The 15,556-nt window shown below is 37.7% G+C and overlaps 1 protein-coding gene across 3 annotated transcripts; it reads left to right on the plus strand.

The window, feature by feature from the left end:
• Positions 1–64: 64 nt before the first annotated feature.
• LOC109031292 (mitochondrial 2-oxoglutarate/malate carrier protein) lies at positions 65–13,929 on the plus strand. 3 transcript variants are annotated; one of them, XM_019042736.2, is made up of 6 exons: positions 65–218; positions 452–579; positions 1,190–1,414; positions 7,788–8,092; positions 9,251–9,350; positions 10,635–13,929. In XM_019042736.2, exons 2-6 carry the CDS (start codon positions 512–514, stop codon positions 10,843–10,845), a joined length of 909 nt encoding a protein of 302 aa, XP_018898281.1. In that variant the 5' UTR covers positions 65–218; positions 452–511; the 3' UTR covers positions 10,846–13,929. The 3 variants fall into 3 exon arrangements, with proteins under 3 accessions (XP_018898281.1, XP_018898282.1, XP_072155250.1); XM_019042737.2 differs by having other exon boundaries at positions 109–127; XM_072299149.1 differs by lacking the exon at positions 65–218 and having other exon boundaries at positions 263–579.
• The last annotated feature ends 1,627 nt before the right edge of the window (positions 13,930–15,556 follow it).

Genomic DNA, 15,556 nt, shown 5'->3' on the forward strand with positions numbered 1-15,556 from the left:
ATTTTATCATTAAAGAATTGACATAATCTTTGACTTCTTGTTTTTGTTTTCAAGCCGTAATCACTAATCAGCACATCCTGATCAGATTCTATCTTATCAGTTTTCAGTTATATTTCGGGCGTCAGTCGTAAGTCATTCATTCCGCTTATCACTTTCTTCTTTGAACTCCAGCCACAGCCCACGGCCAGTTTCCAAGCACGAGAGATCTAGGAATTTTGGTAAACACTTTCAATACTTTCCAGCATCTAAACAATCTGATAGTGATAAGGGAGTGTCTAAAGTGCAGTTCAAAGTAAGAGGACTCCTCAGTCTCGACGTGATGTCTCAGTAAAAAGTCGAACTGATATCTCTAACCCGTAAATCCTCCGAATATCCTTGCTTCAAAAATTGTATATTTCATTCACTAGTTTTTGCTGTGTTTCACTTAATTCCATCCTTTACTCTGATGCAGGTATATTGAAGGTCGCTTAAGTTTACGTCGTTGCGGTCTTTTTATTTTCAACCAGTTGCAATGTCTACAAATCAGAATGCTGTGTCCATGCCTAACTATATCAAATTTGCCTTCGGTGGCGTCTCAGGGTAAGTTGAAATTTTGCATTTCGCCCTGACAAAAAGGTACCCTAGCTCCAATGGACTAATTCCATTCTCATTGTATGATTTGAACAATCCACTCTTTGTCTGTCTTTTTGTTAAGAGCTCAAAATAAGTCAGCAACCCTAAATATTGAGGGAGGATGCTGTAACCCTCATACATTTTCTCCCTTATTTTTATGTGGACACTCTGAAAACATTTAAAAAAGTAGTTTGCGTCGCTTAATGTTCGACCTCAAGTCTTGCTTAACCGCAACTAGACTCAGTATGAAGGTGTAATTGTTAGAAAATATCCATGTACTATACATTGATTTGCCAGTAAAAATTTTGTAGCATCTAATATTTTTCAATTTTTTGTCATTGTACTTTTCTGTCACCAAAAACCAACAATGATTCACCCTCTGTGTTTTCAAAATACATCACCCTTCATTTCATCATTGAGGGTTCTTACCAAAGAAATAAAACATCCAAATGATCAGGGTTCCTTCCAACAGCAATGTGTTCGCTGAAAAGATGGGGACCCGAATTACGGCCTTTATTCTTTGGACAAAAGTCTTATTGCCTTCTTTAAGCTTAATTTTAATCCTTTTTCTTTGCAGGATGGCAGCAACATGTTTTGTCCAGCCCCTAGATTTAATCAAGAATCGTATGCAGCTGAGCAAAACCAAAGAGCACAAAACAAGTTTTCATATGGCAAAAGCAATTTTAAAATCTGAAGGAGTGATCGGAATTTACTCAGGATTGTCCGCAGGTCTCCTTCGCCAAGCCACATACACAACCACGAGGTTGGGTGTCTACACATGGCTCTTTGGAGTTTACTCAAAGTGAGTTTCTTTTGCTATTCTTTTCTAAGATTCTCTATGTCTTTATTTTGTGTGATACAGTTTTCAAAACTTATTTTCCACGATTTACCATGAGCATTTAAAAGTGATTTCCCACATTTTTTTTTCCGTTCTTTCTTTTCTTTCTTTCTATCCATCCAAAAGCTCATTACTTATGCAGGATGTGCTGCTTTTTGGAAATTTAATGTTGCTGAATAATTTTTCGGAGAGGCACCTTCAAATATTCTCGAACCATTTAACCGCTAAAGCTAGGTTCTTTTTGTCACATCTCTCTGGTATCAGGGCCCATGTCCACAAAATTGAATTTCCCTACGCCTCCTTAAGTTTATGGAAAAGTCCTCCCAGTAAAATACGATTTTGTAAAAGAATAGTCTACTTCTTATTGATGATTTCGTTATAATAGGGTCTTTACAATCTCAAATATTTTTTTTCCCCCAAAAAAAAGAAGGTCCAAGGGATGAAATATTTTGATTCCATCTACAACCCTAAGCCTAATTCTGTTTGTCCCATGATCCCAAACTTTCTGCCCCTGTGTTGTAAAGTTTGAATCTGTAAAATTTTGGAGCTTCACATAGAAAGAGATCAAGAACAAGCTGATTTTGCTAGGCTTGTGACCGCGATCGCAGTAGCAGGTAAAAATCACTGTGATTCTTGAGTAGCAGTGATCGATCACTGTGACTGGCGAGGAACACCTGTTATTCTGCTCTTTTTTTGAGCAGTTTTCATCAAAAGTTAGTCGCTGATAGTTAAACAGTGAGTAACCAAAACTTTAGTGTTAAACGGCGAAAAAAATGTATGAATGAGCTTGCACATGGTTAATCATAGTTACAGTTGGATACACTGCGATTGCGATAACGAAGCAAAAAGAGCAGTAGCAGTTTAAAAGGAGCAGCATGATAACAGTGGCAGAGCAGAGTAGCACCCTAGGGCGGATAGCCAATCACGTGAAATCTCCGAATATTACAATGCATTGTAGGTAGTGACGTCAACCAGTCCAGTGATAAATCACAGGTAAAAGTAGCAGTGAACCCACGGAGTGATCTCTCACTGGTTGACCTAAAAAGGAGAATTTAACTTTAAAGAACATGGCATTATGATAAAAACTGAGAGCTATTAAAATATTCACCTAGATTATCACTACGAGAAGTTTTTTTTTTAAAGTTAAATTCTCTTTTTCATGTCAACCAGTGATAAATAACTCCGTGGCCTCACTGCTACTTTTACCTGTGATTCACAGATAGTTCCGGAAATTATGACTTGTGGATTAAACATGAGAAGAACGAGTGATTTAAAGAGTTTATGCTGTAGAAAATCAGTGGTACTTTTAATTTTGAAGATGTAGAAAGCATTTGGGAAGGATCGTTTGATAAGGTTAACCTGTGATAAATCACAGCATAACCGCCACCTGCTACTTTTCACATGTGAATCATGTGATCCGACTAGAGCCAACGAACTGCTGGAGACGGCGGTATTTTTAGGTTATGTTTGTCAGTTATCCTGTGAAAAATCACTGCTACTTTTCACTGTGATTTTTGAGTAGCAGTAACAGTAATCACGTTCCCGAAAAGTAGCCGTTAAGCACAAGCCTATAGATTTTGCCACATAGGGTGCTTATTCTATGTATATCAAAATTCAAGAGCAAAAAAATTCATTGTAATGGGAACTCAATCATTTTTGGGAGTTTTTTAACCGAAAGCATGGAAAATTTAATTTGCCTTGAAAACTATGTGCATTTTTGAAGAGAGCGTAAAAAGATGATCAGCAAGTTTAATTCAATTTTTACTTTCTCGTTTTTTCATGTTTCCAACCCCTCAAGAATATTTGACTTAAGTAGATGCTTAAAATGCCGAAAATTGAATAAATCACCATGCCTAAGATTCTAGGAAGTGAGAATTTGGAAGTTTTCGAAGGTTCATACATTTAGTTTATTTCTTGAGTTGGTTGGGTGGGTTAGGGTTTAGGGATGGGGGGAGGGGGGTGTTCATCCATCTACCTTCGTCGCCCATCTGACGCAAGGGCGTCTCTCAAGTTCCACGTGAACCCTTTAATCCATACAAATCCATGCTTTTGGGGGCTCATGTAGAAACCGAGATACGCCCTTACGTCACAGTAGCGACGATATCTTTACCTACTTATCCACTCTCGACTCGTCGGCGGAGCATTTCACGTTTCCAAACCCTCTCAAAAACAACACCAAGATTAAAACCACTTAAAAGCAATAACAGAAGGTTAATGATCTTCTGATTGTGAGACCTCAAGAGACCCATGCTCCCGTGCTAAGGAAGAACGCCGTAGAGTTGCCAAATTTCCGTCGATAAATTGTTTATTTTTGAGTAAAGATGTGCATATTTTTCCCTGAAATTTTCAGGAACTTTGAGTGAAATTGCGAGAAAAATTATCTGAAAAACTGGAAGGAAAATATACAGTAGTTTACCAGGAAATTCGTGTTTTATCAAAGGAAATTTGTCAACACCTGAAGGTTCATACGGCATTCTTCCTTAGAACGGGAGCATGTCTCTCGGTCTAATCGCTCGGTCAACGTAAGCGTCGCCGAGTCGTTGTCCAGTCACTCGAGGCGCAGTCCAACGACCAGATATCCGCCCGAAACACAGCTACCGTGAAACTTTAATTGAAATTCAATTAACATCAGGTCAAATATTTTCATTGCACGGCGGATACTTTCCGTAAAACTCTCTGAGGTCATCCGGTATTGGAGCCGAACGCTCGATCCATGAATGATGCAATTAGCGGCCGCGGCCAGCGGCTCTTTTCGGATCCGGTGTTGCCGTTTCAAACGGGAAAAATCAATTTTTACGAGGAATTTGCTCCCTGAAGACGCGAGTACGACAACACCGCAGGAATATATTTACCGTAGATTGCGGTAGTCCCTGCCCTAGTTTCCGCCTTCGTTTTCGACCTGGTAACGAGATTTGGAAAAGTCATTGGAATGAGAGTCTCAAAACCAAGTTGAGTAATACAAGAATAGAGAATAGTAGTTAGCCCCTTGCGGACGGGTAAAACTTTTACCTCCGAGAGGCCATGTCGCTCAACTCATTAGACTAATACTTTCTCTTTGGTAACGGAGCAACGTTTTGAAAAAATCGTTCAAGAGAGGAACTGAAGGACAGCTGCGCGCCAATTCGTGCTTCTTTTAACCGCTAGAGTCCCTATTAACCGCGAGGGAGAAGTCGTCCTTGATTGGCGGAAGATTCCCGCCAATTTTCGCCATTGGCTGGGGCCATTCGTAGCTTCTACGAGTATTGACAAGCAGGGTTGCCACAGTCACGGAAAATGGGGAAAAGTTAGAAAAGAAGTGAGTCAATGATAACCAAGAAAACGACACTACGACCCAAAGTCGCGGTAAAATTGCTTCTTTGGAAGTAAGGATTGTTTCTTGGGGAAAAAAAAAAAAAAAAAAAAAAAAAAAAAAAATCAGATCAATAAATATTTGGAATTAATATTGTCATTTCGAGTTATCTAAATAGTCAGGGAATTTTCCCTTTTCATGAAAAAAGTGATCAGTCAAAATGAAGTGACTGTTTCAATACGCATCTCGTTATTAGAGATCAGACACTGGAAATTAGGAAAATAACTGCGATCGAACGCAAATATGTTTGCCGAAGAACGGAACTGTCACTTTTCCTATTCTGGTTTGGTTCATTCTGCATCTTTTAGTTTTGATTTGTCCGTGATTTTTCGTAGGTTATGGCTTAAGTTTCAAAAAATTTGGAAAATTGCAAAAATTGAAATTACTGTAGAGTTTGCGTTAAAACTCGGAACTAAACGCGAGTATCCTCGAAATCGTTAAAAGATTCCGCGAAAAATCAGGTATTAGTGTAACTGTAAAAATATTTGCATTTATTGTCGTTCCAGTCACTCCGAGGCATCCCTAATAAAAAAAAATAAGCATATTTTCCAAGACAACCTTCGAATTGAAAGGGACGACCATGAAAATGTCTTTCCTCGCGTATAACTTCGGACGTTCTCGTGAAATCGGGACTATACGCGAGTATCCGCGGAGAAACCTAAAAACTTTGCGAATAAATGTCGAGCACCCAAAACTTCAAGAGTTTTCAATATCCAATGTGAAATAGCGGTAAAACACGATGCAGCCTACTTTCTCATACGTTTTGCCCCTTCCTTCCATTTTTTTTTTGTTTTTTTTTTTTTTTGTTTTTTTTTTTTTTTTTGTTAGGGATCTCGCATTGCCCAGTGAATTTTGGAAACTGGTTTCAGTTTTCAAAATTCACTGGGCTCTGAGGTCTTTGTAGGAATTTTGAACTGTTTCACCGAAAATTCTCGGAATGGAATTTAAAAGATGACAGAATGCAGGGTGTCTACTGGACCGGAAAGTTCGAAAATAGTACTGATTTTTTGAAGGCGGTCCAGAAGCACTGAAAATGTACGGCAATTTTCTACGAAGGTCCGGAATTTTTTGCTTCATGCCACGGGTGATTTTTTAAAATATAGCGTGGAAAATATGCAATCCTTCTTAGTGCAGTATTTTCCCGCTAGATCGTAATCATGAATTTGTGAAGCCAATTGATCCTCAGGCCACCAATGAGCTTCGAATTTCGTGGCTACATCATTTTTCTCGCGATTCACTTGTGAAGTTCGACAATATTCGAATTTCGTCACTTTAACGTACCAAAAAAGCACTGCATTTTTTTTGGAAATACCTATACTGAAAAAGTACTGTAACAGTGCTTAATATTTGCCAGCCAATTTCAGTAGACACCCTATTTGTATGACACAAGAATCCTGATATGTAAAGCCGGCAGTTTCGAAAACGCCTTCAATCGTGGCGTGATACCTCACGCATTCCGGAGAGTTCGAATAGTTGAATCGTTGCGCCTTAGCAGAGCGACGGAAGATTAATATTGAAGTAGCCTCCACGCTGGCCTTGTCGGTTTTTCTTTGCTGCTATTGCAGTTTTGACTGCACAGTTAAAATGTGCTCAAGTTAAAATTGTCTTTAGCAAGTATATAATTTTTACAGAAGAATTAAAAATGAGCAAGCGGTAAGAAATATGACTAAATACCAGGAACTCAAATCAACAATCAACTTAAAGGTACCGAAAAAGAACTGAATTTTTTTGGAAAGATAATGAAAAAGTATTGCAAAAGTACTCAATATTTGCCAGTTAATTTTATTGGACACCATATGCGACACAAGAATCCCGATGCGTAAAGTTGGCAGTTTCGAATCACGCATTCCGGAGAGTTCGAATAGTTGTATCGTTGCGCCTTAACAATGCGATGGAAAATTTATATTGAAGTTGCCTCCACGATTTCCCTGTCGATTTTCCTTTGCCGCTGTTGGATTTTTGACTGCATCGTTTAAGTGTGCTCAAGCTAGGATTGTATCTAGTAAATGGATCATTTTTATTGTAGAATTAAAAATGAACACGCAGTAAGAAACGTAACTAAATAAAAGGAACTCAAATCAGCAATCAACTTAGAGGTACCGAAAAAGTACTGAATTTTTCTGCTTATCGCGTACTGACCTTTTTTGGAAAGGTACTGAAAAAGTTCTGTGAAGGTACCTACTTGATATTTGCCAACCAGTCTTAGTAGATACCCTAGAACAGTATCACTCGGAAATTTTGTACCCCATGTTGTGGATTTAAAAGCAAGTCATTCAAATAGGACTTCAAAGTATCTATTTGTTTTAAAATATAGTTGGTGCCAAGTAGAATCGCCAAGGGAGCTGTAGGCTCTCCCCGTCCTCTCCTCGCACAGTGGACAAAAATAAAAAATTCACAACTCGACATCTGAATACTTTTTTTTTCTGGAGTTTGTCATCTTAAAGATATTTTTGACTCACAATGATGGTCCATTTTCAAATTTTTCGCTCAAAACTACTCCAAACTTGTGTAGAAAGTATGGGCGGGAAATGGGTCGAGAATCACTGGTCCGTAAGATGTACAGGGGGAAAAGACGTCAACTTCAAATGAAAATTACTCGCTTGAAACGCAAAACGCTCTGGGTGGTTGACATTTTCTCAATCCTCAGATATCCAACTTCAATTCTACCAAAAAGATCTTGCGACCATCAGAGATATCTGAAATTAAAGTTTGTGTGTTTTAAGTTGCCTTCACATTGTTAACATAGGGCTAATTCGAGGTTGCCAACTTCAAACGAACTTTTCTCGAAAAATGCGCAAAAAATCCTGAAATATAACATTATCTTATTCCTCGAGTGTTTTACTTTGATAATAGTCGTGCCAAAGGTGCATGTCGGTGCTACTATCCTCATTTTTTTAAAATTAAGTGTCTTTTACCGATTTTTGCCTCGGTTCCGCCCATACCCACATGACGTGTTTTTTTAAAAAAAAAAAATTCTTTGTTTTCCAGGGAAAGCGGGTCTAATCCAGGTTTCTTTGTGAAGGCTGGGCTCGGGATGTTCGCCGGGTGCTGCGGGGCATTCGTGGGGAACCCGGCGGAGCTGGCCCTCGTCCGGATGACGGCCGATGGGCGACTCCCGGCGGCCGAGCGTCGCAACTACAGGAGCGTCTTCCACGCCCTCATCAAGATCATCACCGAGGAGGGCGTCCTCACCCTCTGGCGGGGCGCCATCCCCACCATGGGCCGCGCCATGGTCGTCAACGGGGCACAACTCGCCTCCTACTCCCAGGCTAAGGAGATCCTCCTAGGAACAGGTATGTGAAGCCCATGATGGTAGTCCATCATGGTAGTAGCCTGTGGTGGTAGCCTATGCTATGTCATCTATCTCACGGAAAAAATTAAATTGCTGATTTAGCATTTCTATTGCTAAAAAAAAAGTGACTGCAACGTTTCAACGTAGATTTAACAACAAAAACATGCTACTCTAACCACCATTGTAAGCTACTTTAACCACGGGGGGTGGTTAAAGTAGCATTTTTGTGTCGTAAAATCTACGTTGAAACATTTCGGTCTTTTTTTTTTTAGCAATTGAATCGTAAATCAGCAATTTAATTTTTTCCGTGTAAGTTCTCGACAAGTCAAGGAAAACTCTGCATGGAACGCCAAGAAATTCGGCGCTGGCTAAATTGTTTTATTATTTGATATGATATTCTTGACCAAGGTAGGTAGCAGGAGAAAATACAGGGGGGAAAACGGGCGAAAAGGCTAAAATACGAACACAAACAACCTGAGACGTTTCCTCTCAAAACTGAGTCATTTTCAGTCGGAAAATAAATTTAAAATTATAAAAATATTAAAGGAAAAACCTGAGATGAAATGGTGGTCGAGATCAGAGAAAATACATTGGGGGGGGGGGGGGGGTGTCCCTCTGATCTCGGCCACACCAATATGTACTTAGGTCTCAGGTTTTTTCTTTAACATTTTTTAAATTTTTAATTTATTTTCTGACTGAAAATGTCTCAGTTTTGAGTGGAAACGTCTCGAGTTTTTAGTGTTTGTATTTTAGCCTTGTTTCCCGTTTTTTCCCCTCTTGCTTTTTCTCTTGTTACCATTGTCTCAAGGTAACTTCACTTAGCTTGATTCTTGACAGCCCCTTAAGCACAATGGGAATGTAAGCTCTAACTTTATCCATGCGTTCTAAGAATAGGGAGGCCAAAAAGACAATTTTTCAAAATGGTCACATGCATCATCAAGTACGTATTAATATTGGTGTGATGATCAAGAAAAGCTCCCTTCTTCTTGCCGTGTGCCAGCCGGGAAGATATGACGGACTGTTTAATACAAAAGGCTTTGCATATCTGATACATCAGCAGTGCCGCATCTCCACAAATAAAAATGTTCCTCAAAAAAATTTCATCCGCTCATTTGATTTTATGCTTACCTATTAAAATTATTTTACTCTCTCTGCGCAGGTTATTTCAAAGAGAATATCACTCTTCATTTTACCGGTAGTATGATTTCTGGTCTCATTTCCACTGCTGCCTCTATGCCGGTAGATATTGTAAAAACTAGGTAATCTTTGCTCCTTTTCACTTTTCAATTCTTGCTACTCTCTTTTTTTGTCAGGATCTCAAATGCATATTTGTTTTTCTTCTGTTCAGTACCTCAATGAATTTAATACAACTGAATCCATGTTTGCGCATTATACATATGGACAGCGTTTAACAGAAAGGAACCAAGCCACATCAGCTATTGCCAAGTTTAACTGGGCAATTAAATTTTTTATGAGAGAACGTTTGTTCGGATTTCTTTGAAAATTTTAAGGAATTTGCTTCGTACCATGGAGAATTTTCACTGAAATTGGCACAAAAATCCGCACAACCGTTTTCATGTAGAAAATTAAATTGCCCAATTAAATTTGGCAGTAGCTAATGTGTCTTAGTTTCTTTCTGTTTAACGCGGTCCATATAGCATCATTATTGTCTTCATCACTTTCAACTGCACCTAAGTGTGTAATATTTTCCTGATAACAAAATGTTTTGTGTCTTGAAAAAAAAGTATTTCCTTTTTTTCAGATTTTTTGAAACTCAGTGAAAAATTCAGGATTTATCTGTATGAGGAGTAAAAAACCAATTTAAAGTTAGAGTGTTTTTCTAACTTTCAGAAGTTTTACCAGAGGTTATTTTTTTTAGATTGTTCCACCGTACTTCCCTTGACAGTTTGATCAAGGATTGTTGAAGGATTGAAGGATTGTGGATTGTGGATTGAATTAAGGACTCCTGGATTTTCGGATATTTTTTAGATTTTTAAAAGTTACATGATGCTGTGTTAGATTAGACACTGGCACACAAAATTTGATCCGGAAACTTCTAGAAATGACTACAAAAATATTATTTGCAAGTGAATTTTGCAAATTGTTTTGTCTCTCCACTATTAGTCTTCTTGTAATGTGCTTTCTAAAATATGTTTACATGTTTCTCATTCAAATGTTGTGTGAAAATATGTGATGCACCCAGTGTGTTGTGAAAATTAGGGATTTTTTAAAATTATGTCTTAAAATTCAGAGGTCATTTATTGATTGATTGACTATCAAATCATTCTTGAAAGTATCAGTATTTCAAAAGATTTGCATCCACTCTCAATGGGTATTCTAAAACCTATGCTCTCTCTGCCATTTGCCTCTCTCTGGTTCTCATTTGAACCTACTTGGAGTGAGTTTGACTTAAAAATCAGATATGAAATCCTATATTTTGTCAATTAAATTAATTCTCCAGGCACTTCGGATTTCCCGATAATGTGTCCCTACATTGATGACAATTTAACTTCTCAAATCCTAATCATCTTCTCCAATTACAGGATCCAGAATATGAAAACAATCGATGGTAAACCAGAATTCAAAGGTGCTTTAGATGTACTAGCCAAAGTTGTGAAAAATGAAGGCTTTTTTGCTCTGTGGAAAGGATTCTTCCCGTACTACGCTCGTCTGGGCCCACACACTGTTCTTACCTTCATTTTCTTGGAACAGTTGAATGCTACATACTTGAAAATGGCAAAGACTGAATCCTAAGCACTGTGATCTCATTCTCTACTGACTGCCGTACCTTTATAAAATATCTCAATACTAATTTTACTGTTGTGAGTGAAAATGCTGTTACATACCAAAGTTTCTCTAATTATCATTAAAGATATGTTTTGCCCCAGCTAGCTTGAAATTTTCAGTATGGCTTGTTTTTGTAGAAAGAACTACTTTTCAGGGTTTTTAAACATTCTCAAGTTTATTTATTGTGAAAAATAATTCCATAGAAACAATCTTGAGCATGCAAAACTGTAGGATTTAAGTAAAAGTACAGCATTTTTGCTCTACATATGACAGTATATTGCTTGCCAAGGATTTTTTTTTTTTTTTTTAAGAATATTTGCAAGCAAACTGTATGATTTTAATTGGTTGTAGGGGGTTTGTCTTTAAAGCTGCAAGGAAAATTTAAAAAATCTGTGGTCACCGATGTGAACTAGAAAATTGAAAAGAAAAATTCCAGAGGTATCTGTAGTTAAACATTATGCAGTTTGACAAGATTTTTTTATTCGTTTTTTTTTTTTATGGTTATTGTTTAAACTACAATGGATGATATGTTTTTTCAGTGTTTCCATTGGCTCTTACTTAGTGCCTATTTTCAAGAACATATTTTTGTGATATTTCGTCCAAAAGTTGGAAAATTTTTCATCAAATCCATTTTTGTTTGCATGCCCCTAAAATGAGTTAATTTAAATGAAATGAACAAGCATAGCAAAGCGTGCTCTAAAATAATGGTGGGTTGATAAGTTTAAAAAGTATCACAGAATATAAAATTGGCCAAAATCTTGCAATGAACTCTGAATATTTAATGACCTTGAAAAGGTGTGACTGAAACATTTTATAACTAAGACTTTTTTTTAAAACACATGTTTAACTTTTAGAAGGACCTAACCAGAAAGACTTTTAATGTATAATCTAGGCAAATCTTTGTAATTAGGATTGGCTTTGTACGGAGAGTTGGTTGTACTCAGTCTGCGCTGCTGTCTTTGGCCGCTACTATTTTCAAGGAACTATCTAACTCTTTCATGACAATGCTTGAAGATTTGCAATATAGTGAACACTAGATTTCCTCAATCAAAAATTTCTGTCAATGCTTGTCTTGCGGCGGTGATAAAATGCAAAGAAACTAATATTTTTATCCATTCTGAGGTGGAAGGTAGCAGCCAAAGGCAGCATGTCAGGGCGCATCTAAGGCGTGAAAACGATCGGTCCGCAGACTAGTCAGAAATTAGAAAACTCATGTTTCAGGACAATACCTCCTCCTTCAACAGGTTTTCAATAGAGTTACTTCCTGGCTGCTAAATCTTATTAATTAATTTGGGGACAAACTGGCTACCTGCATACTCATACATTGCCTTCTAATTTTTTGGTTGATTTAAATTGAAAGTAACATTAAATTACCTACAAGATATGTTATTCTCAAAGCACTGGTCGAGAGAAGACAACCGATATGCACACCTGATGAATCATTTTTCTGCTACCTAGTGTTTTTTTTTAAAGCATATGTATGCTTTTAAACTTGCCATACATTGCAAGTGGTGACTTGCTCAATGTACACAAAAAGGCCATGCTCTGTGTTTGTTCATCCGAGGTTCGTTGACTTGACTCGTCTCAAGTATGAAAGACTGCCCACTCCCTCATGATGCAAAATTTCAAATGATGATATGAAATCAGAAAGCATATCTCATAACCTCCAACTCTGTTTCCAAAGACTTTTTAGACGCCTAAAATTACAAAAACAAGCAAATGTCCATTTGATGCAGGTTTTCTGTCGAGCCAAATTGCTTTAAAATGTCTTGTATAGCTGTGCCATGAATTAGTAGGATTTTTTCTGTCGGCGATTGTGCATTTATTAAACTCATAGATTAAGAAAATGAAAAAAAAAAAAAAACACTGTGTCATGGAATATCATGCAGAGAAGGTACTTATATATCTCATTTGCTCCCATTTGCAATAAAAATCTCTTCTTTTTCCTGTAATTTACCCTCAATCATAAAGTTTTCCTACCTCTCAATTCTAAATGTTTTTTAATAAATTGTATCACCGCTTGCTTTCTAGGTGCAATTTCATTCTGTCAATACTCCTCATCCTTAAAATTTGAATATAATTGTTGATTAAATGTTAAATCATTTTTAAAAATATTCTGTTCTCTATTCTTGTTGGTTGGAATTTTTCTGAGGTGTTTATTGTTATGAAACTGTAGTACTTGTTGTGGAATACTTATTATCTGTTGTGTAAAGAAATATTTTTATGATAGTTGTTTTCGTAGTTATGTATATTGTATTTGAAAATTATATGTGCTTTAATATTACTGCATACAAGCACTGATTGCTTTAATCCTTTGAGACCATTTGTCTTATTTATGTTTATGGTTACACAACTCCAAAACTGAATAATTCGTCCCAGCAAAGCATTTTTTGTGCATCAAAGCTTAAATAATGAATCTAACGTACATGCTCACTTCACATCCACTCTTAAACAGTATGTTGCCTGAAATGATTCATTAATTACGTGTAAATATCTCTCAGCATCTGTTTCTTTTTTTAAGTAGAGCTCCTTGACGTAAAAATTCTCTAAAGCACCTCTAAAAGAGAAATTAAGGTCAATTAAATTTTTGGACTGAAACTCTCTGTGCTTGCCTGTATGTACTCATTTTTGCAGCGTCAAACTTACCAATAATTTGCATATGTGGATCATATTTTTGTGATGAATCAATCAGTGAACTCTCTGAATGTTCTATTGTAAATAATCAAATGTTGCTGCGCTAACTTTGTCCATTCCAAAGTATGATCATCAACAAATATTCTGAAAGTAGCATAAGAATTCGCAATACTAAAAAAATCCTTTTCGTTTGTAAAATTAAGTGTTAACTCTTTCATGGTTAATATTTTCTCTATCAAAATTAAACATTTTAGACTTTTACATTTTAGCATTTCTGTTTTTACTCTACTAGTTATTTTATCATTTTTATTGTTTCTTTTGTTTTATTTCAGAATTTTCTTGTTTTGTTTTTGGAATTTTGGCCCCTGTCCAAGACAATACTTCTGGCTCAAAAATAAACATCTTTTTATTTTTGAATTTTACAGCCCCTTAATCAATTTTTCCCTGAACACCCTATCTAAGTACCACCTTCTTTATTAAAACACTTGCATTAAATTGATCAATTTGTGATTATCCAGAGGGGAAATAACCTTTCACAATCTGAATTACACTACTCAAGTAAAAATTTCCAATTACCTAAATTTTATTTTCTTCAGGGCAAATAAATCCAAATTTTATTTTCTTTGATATTCTTAGAATGAGTGAGGAAAATACATAGAAAAGTGAAATAGAACTGAAATGCTACCCACCATGCCTGCAGTACAATACAGTATTATTATGTATTACCTATAAAATAAATGCAAATTGACTTAGTCGTGAATTACTTAAACCATTTTAACGGAGAGAAACTTGGTTTTGCTAAAATCATATGGATGGCTGCAGAAAAAAAAATAAGTCTTTAACTGTAACGTCGTAAATATGCATTCATGTTTGACATTTTAAGAGAAAACTATTAACAGGAACATTTTTAAGGTATTTTCTTCTTTATTTTACAATTTCAGAGTATAAATATACCTCTGAAGTCCCCTCCCCTCTCCCGGAACGCAGCCGGAACGGAGGATCAGACACCCCCCCCCCCCCTCGAGCGTTAAAAACCGAGATTTCAAATCATCTTCAACAAAATAACTTTTCGATCGATAAAATTTTATTCAGAGGCAATAATACTTACAGTTACTAATTCTAATTGAACATTATCTGTCACTAGAGTACCTTTATAGACAGAGCATGGCCATTTCTGTTCCGGTTTTTCATTGGTCGCAAGCGAATATAGGCTGACACGATGCTCTTAGGGCCGTAAATAAACAAACAAGAGGGCTGTTATCAGCAAGCAAGATTGAGGTTATGCCAATCTTACATCCTCCTGTGATAAAGGTGAAAGGCGATTTAACAATGTTTTCGTGTTTGCGAGTGTGTGTGTGTGTCCCTTTGACGAGCCGCGGGTTGCCGCATCTGATCAATGAGTGGGAGAGAGATAGACGATAAAACGGCGGCTTGTCAAAGCCGAGTGTGCTCCTTTGACGTGCCGCATCTGAGCAATGAGTGCGAGAGAGAGAAAGGACAAAACAGCGTATGGACCAATCCAAGTTGAGCCTTAGTCCCCGTTTACGGCCGTTCTTTCCAGGGCTCATGGTCGGAAAGCACTCCGGTGCTTTTTCGGGGCACCCGGATTCGGGCTCGCCACTACCACCGCGGACCAAATTACGAGGCCCAGCCTGTATTTTTGCGAGTGTGTGTGTGTCCCTTTGACGAGCCGCGGGTTGCCGCATCTGATCAATGAGTGGGAGAGAGATAGACGATAAAACGGCGGCTTGTCAAAGCCGAGTGTGCTCCTTTGACGTGCCGCATCTGAGCAATGAGTGCGAGAGAGAGAAAGGACAAAACAGCGTATGGACCAATCCAAGTTGAGCCTTAGTCCCCGTTTACGGCCGTTCTTTCCAGGGCTCATGGTCGGAAAGCACTCCGGTGCTTTTTCGGGGCACCCGGATTCGGGCTCGCCACTACCACCGCGGACCAAATTACGAGGCCCAGCCTGTATTTTTGCGAGTGTGTGTGTGTCCCTTTGACGAGCCGCGGGTTGCCGCATCTGATCAATGAGTGGGAGAGA

Source organism: Bemisia tabaci, chromosome 4 (assembly GCF_918797505.1).
Source record: "Bemisia tabaci chromosome 4, PGI_BMITA_v3".
NCBI classification, from domain to species: Eukaryota; Metazoa; Arthropoda; class Insecta; order Hemiptera; family Aleyrodidae; genus Bemisia; species Bemisia tabaci.

What these genes read in the sequence shown, in the direction of transcription:
- LOC109031292 (XM_019042736.2), top strand. Translation starts at nt 512, where the DNA reads ATGTCTACAAATCAGAATGCTGTGTCCATGCCTAACTATATCAAATTT. An exon ending in GGAGATCCTCCTAGGAACAG is followed by an intron (nt 8,093 to 9,250) that starts GTATGTGAAGCC and finishes CTCTCTGCGCAG; the next exon opens with GTTATTTCAAAGAGAATATC. An exon ending in GTAGATATTGTAAAAACTAG is followed by an intron (nt 9,351 to 10,634) that starts GTAATCTTTGCT and finishes CTCCAATTACAG; the next exon opens with GATCCAGAATATGAAAACAA.